This window comes from Coregonus lavaretus (genome assembly GCF_964263955.1).
Source record: "Coregonus lavaretus genome assembly, contig: HAP1_SCAFFOLD_1114, whole genome shotgun sequence".
In the NCBI taxonomy this organism is placed as follows: Eukaryota; Metazoa; Chordata; class Actinopteri; order Salmoniformes; family Salmonidae; genus Coregonus; species Coregonus lavaretus.
In genome coordinates this window covers 104,173-115,000 of record NW_028156142.1, presented here as the reverse complement: position 1 = coordinate 115,000, position 10,828 = coordinate 104,173, and the positions used below count along the sequence as shown (strand labels likewise).

At 43.6% G+C, this 10,828-nt stretch overlaps 1 protein-coding gene across 1 annotated transcript in view; it reads left to right on the top strand.

The window, feature by feature from the left end:
- The window catches only part of LOC311126743 (tyrosine-protein kinase RYK-like), a 101,928-nt gene that overhangs the window by 44,980 nt on the left and 46,120 nt on the right, over positions 1-10,828 (top strand). Inside the window, exons 8-9 of the mRNA XM_084200731.1 lie at positions 7,788-7,874; positions 9,410-9,479. Coding sequence (XP_084056857.1) covers positions 7,788-7,874; positions 9,410-9,479 — 157 coding nt within the window. The remainder of the gene's footprint in view (positions 1-7,787; positions 7,875-9,409; positions 9,480-10,828) is intronic.

Below are 10,828 nucleotides of genomic sequence, written 5' to 3'. Positions count from 1 at the left end.
GACTTACAGTAGTGAGTGCATACATTTTTGTACTTTTTCGTACTGGTCCCCCATAGGAAGCGAACTCACAACCACGCTCTACCAACTGAACCACGCTCTACCAACTGAACCACGCTCTACCAACTGAACCACGCTCTACCAACTGAACCACGCTCTACCAACTGAACCACGCTCTACCAACTGAACCACGCTCTACCAACTGAACCACACCACACCATAACACACCACACCATATCAGAACTCACCACACCTTACCACAACCACACCATACCATACCATACCATAACACACCACACTACACCATACCACACCATAACATGCCTCACCATACCAATAACACACCACACCATACCACACCATACCACACCATAACACACCAAACCATACCACAACATACCACACCATAACACACCACACCAGAACACACCACACCATACCACACCACACCATACCACACCACACCATACCACACCATAACACACCACACCATACCACACCATATCACACCACACCACAACACACCACACCATACTGAACCATGCTCTACCAACTGAACCACGCTCTACCAACTGAACCATGCTCTACCAACTGAACCACGCTCTACCAACTGAACCACGCTCTACCAACTGAACCACGCTCTACCAACTGAACCACGCTCTACCAACTGAACCACGCTCTACCAACTGAACCATGCTCTACCAACTGAACCACACGGGAGGAATAAGAAGGGTACAAATTGGTAGATGGGTAAAAACAAAGCATTGAATATCCCTTTGAGCATGGTGAAGTTATTAATTGCACTTTGGATGGTGTATAAATGCACTCAGTCACTACAAAGATACAGGTGTCCTTCCTAACTCAATTGCCGCAGAGGAAGAAAACAGCTCAGGGATTTCACCATGAGGCCAATGGTACAGTGCCTTGCAAAAGTATTCATCCCCCTTGGCGTTCTTCCTGTTTTGTTGCATTACAACACTCCGCAGAGCTGGGCTTTATGGAAGAGTGGCCAGAAAAAAGCCATCGCTGAAAGAAAAAAAGGCATGTGGGAGACTCCCCAAACATATGGAAGAAGGTACTCTGGTCAGATGAGACTAAAATTGAGCTTTTTGGCCATCAAGGGAAACGCTATGTCTAGTGTAATGTGCTAAACATGTTGGGTCTGGTCAGAGGCGGTCTCTGGTGTAATGGGTTAAACATGTTGGGTCTGGTCAGAGGCGGTCTCTGGTGTAAAGAGGCTGTACACTACTTCCAACGACCACATTACCTACTGACACTAAGATTAGACATTGTGTGTGTTACCCACTGCCAGGCAAGCAGTGGTATACCTCTACTGATGGCGTCACAGAGAATACAAGAATACCTCTGATGTTACTCATTGATGTAATAACGATGGTAACTCTATCACGAAGAAGAGAACACTGTGTATCATATTCCAGTCTCAGGGAGTGCTATTACAACGTTCATCATTATCACCGCAGAACAGTAAGTTTAAAAAAAACACAAGTTCCCCCCTTGTTGCTTAAGTGTGAGTGAGAGAAGGAGCTGTCCAGCCAAGGTAACAAAGCCCCAGAGAGATGGCCCTTTCCTCATCTTTTTCAGGTTTTCTCGTTTTTTTGCTAAGTGTAATGAGCACATCGGAAATCACAGGAAAAACAGCAAGAAATAAATGTATACGTACAACATCAAGCCATGAGGAGATCTGGTCTGGTCTGGTCTGTTGAGGAGATGGCCCTGCCCTGGTCTGGTCTGTTGAGGAGATGGCCCTGCCCTGGTCTGGTCTGTTGAGGAGATGGCCCTGCCCTGGTCTGGTCTGTTGAGGAGATGGCCCTGCCCTGGTCTGGTCTGTTGAGGAGATGGCCCTTCCCTGGTTTGGTCTGTTGAGGACATGGCCCTGGTCTGGTCTGTTGAGGAGATGGCCCTGCCCTGGTCTGGTCTGTTGAGGAGATGGCCCTGCCCTGGTCTGGTCTGTTGAGGAGATGGCCCTGCCCTGGTCTGGTCTGTTGAGGAGGTATCAGGCTTTATCTGTTGCTACTGTTATGTGGTATAACAACTTTTGGTTATTTATTTTACACACAATACCCCATAATGACAAGGCGAAAACAGGTTTTTATACATTTCTGCAAATAAAATAAAACGTTTTCAGACGTTTTTGCTGTGAGACTCTAAATTGAGCTCAGGTGCATCTTGTTACCATTGATCAGCCTTGAGATGTTTCTACAACTTGATTGGAGTCCACCTGTGGTAAATTCAATTGATTGGACATGATTTGGAAAGGCACACACCTGTCTATATAAGGTCCCACAAATGACAGTGCATGTCAGAGCAAAACCAAGCCATGAGATCAAAGGAATTGTCCATAGAGCTCCGAGACAGGATTGTGTCGAGGCACAGATCTTGGGAAGTGTAGCAAAACAGTTCTGCAACATTGAAGGTCCCCAAGAACACAGTGGCCTCCATCATTCTTAAGTGGAAGACGTTTAGAACCACCAAGACTCTTCCTAGAGCTGGCCAACCAGCCAAACTGAGCAATCGTGGGAGAAGGGCCTTGGTCAGGGAGGTGACCAATAACTCGATGGTCACTCTGACAGAGCTCTAGAGTTCCTCTGTGGAGATGGGAGAACCTTCCAGAAGGACAACTATCTCTGCAGCACTTCACCAATCAGGCGTTTATGGTAGAGTTTTTTTTATTTTTTTTATTTCACCTTTATTTAACCAGGTAAGCCAGTTGAGAACAGGTTCTCATTTACAACTGCGACCTGGCCAAGATAAAGCAAAGTAGTGCAATAAAAACAACACAGAGTTACATATGGGGTAAAAAAAAACATAAAGTCAGAAATACAACAGAAAATATATATACAGTGTGTGCAAATGTAGCAAGTTATGGAGGTAAGGCAATAAATAGGCTATAGTGCAGAATAATTACAATAGTATTAACACTGGAATGCTAGATGTGCAAGAGATTATGTGCAAATAGAGATACTGGGGTGCAAAAGAGCAAAATAAATAACAATATAGGGATGAGGTAGTTGGGTGGGCTAATTTCAGATGGGCTGTGTACAGGTGCAGTGATCGGTAAGGTGCTCTGACAACTGATGCTTAAAGTTATTGAGGGAGATAAGAGTCTCCAGCTTCAGAGATTTTTGCAATTCGTTCCAGTCATTGGCAGCAGAGAACTGGAAGGAATGGCGGCCAAAGGAGGTGTTGGCTGCTGGAGCGCAGACTACGGGTGGGTGCTGCTATGGTGACCAATGAGCTAAGATAAGGCGGGGGTTTGCCTAGCAGTGATTTATAGATGGCCTGGAGCCAGTGGGTTTGACGACGAACATGTAGTGAGGACCAGCCAACAAGAGCGTACAGGTCACAGTGGTGGGTAGTGTATGGGGCTTTGGAGACAAAACGGATGGCACTGTGATAGACTACATCCAATTTGCTGAGTAGAGTGTTGGAGGCTATTTTGTAAGTGACATCGCCGAAGTCAAGGATCGGTAGGATAGTCAGTTTTACGAGGGCATGTTTGGCAGCATGAGTGAAGGAGGCTTTGTTGCGAAATAGGAAGCCGATTCTAGATTTAACTTTGGATTGGAGATTCTTTATGTGAGTCTGGAAGTTGAGTTTACAGTCTAACCAGACACCTAGATATTTGTAGTTGTCCACATACTCTAGGTCAGACCCGTCGAGAGTGGTGATTCTAGTCGGGTGGGCGGGTGCTAGCAGCGTTCGATTGAAAAGCATGCATTTAGTTTTACTAGTGTTTAAGAGCAGTTGAAGGCTACTGAAGGATTGTTGTATGGCATTGAAGCTCGTTTGGAGGCCAGATGGAAGCCACTCCTCAGTGAAATGCACATGACAGCCCGCTTGGAGTTCGCCAAAAGCCACCTAAAGGACTCAGACCATGAGAAACAAGATTCTCTGGTCTGATGAAACCAAGATTTAACTATTTGGCCTGAATGCCAAGCATCACGTCTGGAGGAAACCTGGCACCATCCCTACGGTGAAGCATGGTGGTGGCAGCATTATGCTGTGGGGATGTTGTTCAGCGGCAGCACCTCAGACTGGGCGGGGCGAAGGTTCACCTACCATCAGGACAACAACCCTATGCACACAGCCAAGACAACGCAGGAGTGGCTTCGGGACAAGTCTCTGAATGTCCTTGAGTGGCCCAGCCAGAGCCCGGACTTGAACCTGATCGAACATCTCTGGAGAGACCTGAAAATAGCTGTGCAGCGACGCTCCCCATCCAACCTGACAGAGCTGGAGAGGATCTACAGAGAAGAATGGGAGAAACTCCCCAAATACAGATGTGCCAAGCTTGTAGAGTCATACCCAAGAAGATTCGAGGCTTTAATCGCTGGTAAAGTTGCTTCAACAAAGTACTGAGTAAAGGGTCTTAATACTTATGTTAATGTGATATTTCTTTTCTTTTCTTTTATTACATTTGCAAACATTTCTAAAAACCTGTTTTTGCTTTGTCATTATGGGGTATTGTGTGTAGATTGATGAGGGGGGAAAAACTGTAACGTAACAAAATGTGGAAAAAGTCAAGGGGTCTGAATACTTCCTGAATGCACTGTAAATTAGTTTATTTGGTGGCTTTTTTCAGACAGCCACAGACCACATTCAAAACCCTCAGGCACACTTCTCAACAAACAATGATACATATCAAAACCATAATGGACAGGCTTAATGTCTCCAAGGGCCTCTTTCCTCTGGCTGTGCCAGTCACAGAGACTTTCACGTAGAACTAATGATCTGTTGGACTCTTATACACCTTTCAAACAAGACGTTTTTCCTCTAACTTTAGCAGACTTTTCTTTATATATGAAAGAATGCTTTTAATGCTCCTTGATGCTGAGGCTTCATTGGCACGCATTACGCTCTTAAGCGCTTGATGGTTGCTAGGCAGCTCCCATTACTACTGTCCTCCTGTCAGTTCTAAACTTTGCATGTCACTTCACCCATTCACTGTTTTCTTAACCACAAATGGATGGATCCATAAAGAATTGCTGTGGGAATAAATATCACTGAATGGTGAAGACATTGTAATAAAGTAGGATAATCCAATTGTCATCCAATGGTTATAATACATTTGAAGCAATAGCTTCTCCTCCCATGTTTCATGAGCTGAAATAAAAAGATCCCAGAAAATGTTTCATACGAACAAAAAGCTTATTTCTCTCAAATGTTATGCAAATTTGTTTACATCCCTGTTAGTGAACATTTCTCCTTTGCCAAGATTATCCTTCCACCTGACAGGTGTGGCATATCAAGAGCTGATTTAAACAGCATGATCATTACACAGGTGCACCTTGTGCTGGGGACAATAAAAGGCCACTCTAAAATGTGCAGTTTTGTCACACAACACAATACCACATTTGTCTCAAGTTCGAGGGCCTGTGCAGTTGGCATCCTTACTACAGGAATGTCCACCAGAGCTGTTGCCAGAGGATTGAAACTTAATTTCTCTACCATAAGCTGCCTCCGTCATTTTTGAGAATTTGGCAGTACGTCCAACCCGGCATCACAACCGCAGACCACGTGTAACGACGCCAGCCCAGGGACCTCCACATCCGGCTTCTTCACCTGCGGGATCGTCTGAGGGGGTGCTGAGGAGTATTTTTGTCTGTAATAAAGCCCTTTTGTGGGGGAAAATGTCGCTTGGTAACCTAAGCCTACTCCCGACCAAAAGCTGTAATTCGTCTTAATCAATCAATGTGATTTTGTGTCCCTGAATCTCCATCTCTGTATATTTGGTTAATTCTCTGGCTGGACAAATAAGAGGAGTTGGTATAGCTCATCTATTTGTTAGCTTGTCTATCACTGATTAGAAACATTTATTTAAATTATTTATTTTTATTTCACCTTTATTTAACCAGGTAAGCCAGTTGAGAACAAGTTCTCATTTACAACTGTGACCTGGCCAAGATAAAGCAAAGCAGTGCGATTAAAAATAACACAGAGTTACATATGGGGTAAAACAAAACATAAAGTCAAAAATACAACAGAAAATATATATACAGTGTGTGCAAATGTAGCAAGTTATGGAGGTAAGGCAATAAATAGGCTATAGTGCAAAATAATTACAATTTACTATTAACATTGGAATGCTAGATGTGCAAGAGATTATGTGCAAATAGAGATACTGGGGTGCAAATGAGCAAAAATAAATAACAATGTAGGGATGAGGTAGTTGGGTGGGCTAATTTCAGATGGGCTGTTCATGTATGCTATAATGTAGCCTAAATCAAGTGTAGGCCTATTATTTTGCTCGATCGGGTAAAGGCAACTCCTAAAGCCTGTGGATATGCATAAGTAATGAAATATGAACACCAGACTCACATGTTTTTGAAAGTATAGATTGCTATTATTTTCTATCTGTATCATGATGAAGATACTCTCAATGTAAGACCCTACGCCTTCTCCCTAAAAAAGCAGAGTGAGGTTAGGAAAGAGATTAAATGTTGCAAAAAAAAAAAAAAACATGGGCTTGCCTTGGGCTCTGTTTCAAAATATCACTTTTATATTAGTGATTCCACACGTTGCCGTGACGCAAGTTGTGTGGGAATAATATTATTTGTATTTTGTTCTGTTTTATTTCATTATATTCTTAGCCTACTATAAAATATGTGTGTTGACTGTGGTCAGGGTAGCCTAAGTGTGTCTTGTCTGTTTAATGAACAAAATAACTATTGATTTTATGTGCATATAGGTAATGCACAGATCAGTAACATCATTTAACTCAAAATATGCCAGTCTATTCTTTTGAAAATACATTTTATTAGTCTTGTGTTTCTTAGGACCTGCCTAATTAATAATGTGTTTCTTTGTGATCGTGTACATTCAATGGATTTATAAAAAATAGACATCCACCCACATCGGCCCACGTCTACTCCCACTCCTAAACTTGCCGGCATGTGCACGGGAGATATAAAAGGCTTATCCCGGCAATGATGTGGTAAAAATGGGACTATAAATTTGGATCTACAAAAACATTGCCAGATGATTATTTATTTTTCTCCAGCCAACATAACATTTCTGTATAGGGTATTAGTTTAGGATATTATAGAGGACCTAGTACAGAGCCCTGGGGGACACTAGTAGTGAGACATTAAAGAGGACCTATTACCGAGCCCTGGGGGACACTAGTAGTGAGACATTAAAGAGGACCTAGTACCTAGCCCTGGGGGACACTAGTAGTGAGACATTAAAGAGGACCTAGTACAGAGCCCTGGGGGACACCAGTAGTGAGACATTATGGAGGACCTAGGACAGAGCCCTGAGGGACACCAGTAGTAGTGAGACATTAAAGAGGACCTAGTACCGAGCCCTGGGGGACACTAGTAGTGAGACATTAAAGAGGACCTAGTACCTAGCCCTGAGGGACACCAGTAGTAGTGAGACATTAAAGAGGACCTAGTACCGAGCCCTGGGGGACACTAGTAGTGAGACATTAAAGAGGACATAGTACTGAGCCCTGGGGGACACCAGTAGTGAGACATTAAAGAGGACCTAGTACTGAGCCCTGGGGGACACTAGTAGTGAGACATTAAAGAGGACCTAGTACCTAGCCCTGGGGGACACTAGTAGTGAGACATTAAAGAGGACCTAGTACCTAGCCCTGGGGGACACTAGTAGTGAGACATTAAAGAGGACCTAGTACCGAGCCCTGGGGGACACTAGTAGTGAGACATTAAAGAGGACCTAGGACAGAGCCCTGGGGGACACCAGTAGTGAGACATTATAGAGGACCTTTTCCTCTAATAAAATATGTGCTCTTCTTTCTTTCACAGGAACGTTTGGCCGCATTTTCCACGGTGTTCTATTGGACGAGAAGGACCCAGCCAAGGAGAAGCAGTGCTTTGTGAAGACTGTGAAAGGTACGCAGTCATTCATTCCCCTGTCACTGCTTCTGCTACTTCGCTCCAGTGTTACAAGCATTGTTTTCTCATCGTAAATTGAAACATTATGCTGTGAAGTTGATGTAACATTCCCCACCATCTTCCTTTCATGGGCATCTTGTGTTGGCTTGAGGTCCCTGACTATACTGTGCCATCTGATCTGATTCTACCAAGTTGCTATATCTATCTTACCTCTATGTTGGCTGATGGGTTGAATTTCCCACCAGTTTGCATAAACACATATCGCCTTAACTCATTATTTCCTTTGCATGTGAATGGTCTGCTGGTGAAGCTGAGAAACAGCTCTTAGTTTGGGCTGTTCTCTAATTCCATCAGACCATAAGGTTAACCCAAGGCTATGAGGTTAGGGTTAGATGTGTTAAGGCGAACTCTGACCTCTTTGACCACTTGACTCCTCTCTAAAACTCAACAGGGGTTGCATGATTCAAGGTGCCAGGAAATGTTATCAATGCGCAAGTGTACGTTTTGAGGCGCGTCGCTGCCTCGTAGTGAACGCGCGGCAGGTGGAATAACAGGTTGAGGTAACCGCCACACAGTCCACACAGTCTCTCCTTCCCACAGACGTTCTCAGGTTCATGTGTCCCTCCCAGCTGACCTTTGCCCTCTAGCTTCTCTAGCCATTCAATGTTTGTCCAGGGTGGGGTGGATACCAGAACATGAACAATGTGCCCACCACCAAGCCAATCATACCAGGGTCCTGCTTTGTCGTCCTCCTCTTCCTCCCAGCAGGCCCCGAGGGCAGGAAGCAAGCCTGCTTCTCAGAAGGCCTCTCCCTCTCTCCCAGATTAAACAGATATGGGTTCAAATAGTATTCAAAATCACTTCAAATACTTTATCTGGGCTTTATTGAGCTTAGCTGGCACAATGGAACCAATAGAATATGTTGCAAGGGTTCAAACCCCGCCCATATGACACTTCAGGCAGACTAGAGTAAATTGGGAAATGTATTGAAAGATTTTAAATACTAATAGAACCCAGATCTGGGCCTCTGTGCAGCTTGGCAAGGGTCAATCGAGCGTCTCTGAGTTTCCAACTAAAGATTATATAAATCTCACAGGAAGCCCTGACTGGTGCCGTTCTCTGAGAATAGAATGGTGTGTTCGGGGAGGGTTGTTAGACTGTTAGATGACCTTTTTATTCTTATATTTTGTTTCGTTTGGTCAGGAGGAATGTTCATGGCTCATCTTGGCCAAGAAGGTTTAGGTCCTTACAGCAGTGATCTACTGAGTGGTTTTTGGGGTCCAAAACTTAAGTTGGGTGTTCTTCAAAACGGCAACAAATCCCCAGATTTCTGCTCTGGAATTTCTACTACTAAACTACTAAATGTATAAACTTATAAACTGCTAAACTACTAAACTTATAACCTACTAAATGTATAAACTACTAAACTACTAAACTTATAAACTTAAACTACTAAACTGCTCTCGCCTTCTCTTTTGTCCTTCCTTCTCTCATTTGCTCTTTCTCTTTCACTCTCTTCTCTCGTTCATTAGACCATGCATCTGAGGTGCAGGTGACCATGATGCTGACGGAGAGCTGTAAACTACGAGGACTTCATCACAGGTAATCAATCAATAAATCAAATTTTTCAGCCTTGAGACAATTGAGATATGGATTGTGTATGTTTGCCATTCAGAGGGTGAATGGGAAAGGCAAAATATTAAAGTGCCTTTGAACGGGGTATGGGAGTAGGTGCCAGGTGCACCGGTTTGAGGGTGTCAAGAACTACAACACTGCTGGGTTTTTCACGTGGGAAGCATTGGAGTCAACTGTGGGAAGCATTGGAGTCAACATGGACCAGCATCCCTGCGTAACGCTTTCGACACCTTTTAGTCCATGCCACGACAAATTGTGGCTGTTCTGAGGGCAAAAGGGGGTGCAACTCAATATTAGGAAGGTGTTCCTAATGTTTTGTACACTCAGTGTATACTACAATACACTCACCATAGGCTGGCCCGTAGCTTCCTTGTTTGTTTATTTTGACATGTCATGCATGACCAGACAATAGACATACCTTACAGGAAGTCAGTGTGTTATGCAATGATTCCACTGTCTTTCAACTGTCTGCTCAGCAATGACTGTCATCATCCCACGCATTCATTCTAATTCTATGGTCATAACAACCGAATTTCCCCTCAACTGTCCTTCTACCCCAACCTCCCCCACCCCTCCATAAAAAAAAAAAAAAAAAAAAAATGATGGTTGTCCCTCTTGCTGAATTGAATGCACCAATTTGTAAGTCGCTCTGGATAAGAGCGTCTGCTAAATGATGTAAATGTAACTGGAAACTACCTTGGACCCTGTTGAAAGAGTCACCTTGCACAGGGTTCTCAATAGATTTCCCCACACTAAAGATTACTTATTATAAAACGGGTAGTTTGGATCCTGATTGGCTGAATTTCATTGAATTTATTTGGGTAAAACAAACATTTTGTTTTTATACATTTTTGTATTGTTATTATGATTATTTTTTATTAAAACACTTGTTTCCAAAGTGGTCTTCAAACAGCAGTCCAGCCGTGACGATACAGTTTTCCACGGCTATGAGGTAAACAACCTCTCTTCCCGGAACTAGGCGCTACCATGGAAACCTGTTGAGAGGATCCCAGCAACACTTTTCACAGGCTTCTCACACTAAAAGTTGCATCATTTTCTCTTAGGTTGTTCCTCGTTCTGTGAAACCCCTAGATTGTCTGTACATATGTTTGCTATGACTGGAACATTTCTTAGAAAAAGAAAAGCCACACACACACTAGTATCGCCAATGAATTGACCAACGTTACGACAGTCCGCTGTCTTCAAGGGTGCTGCAGTCACTTCCCACAACACCTCTGGGCATTGAACCGCTTTCGCGCATGTGTATTAGGGCTTAACATTTAATAAAAAAATGTGTGTGGAACGAACATTAGACT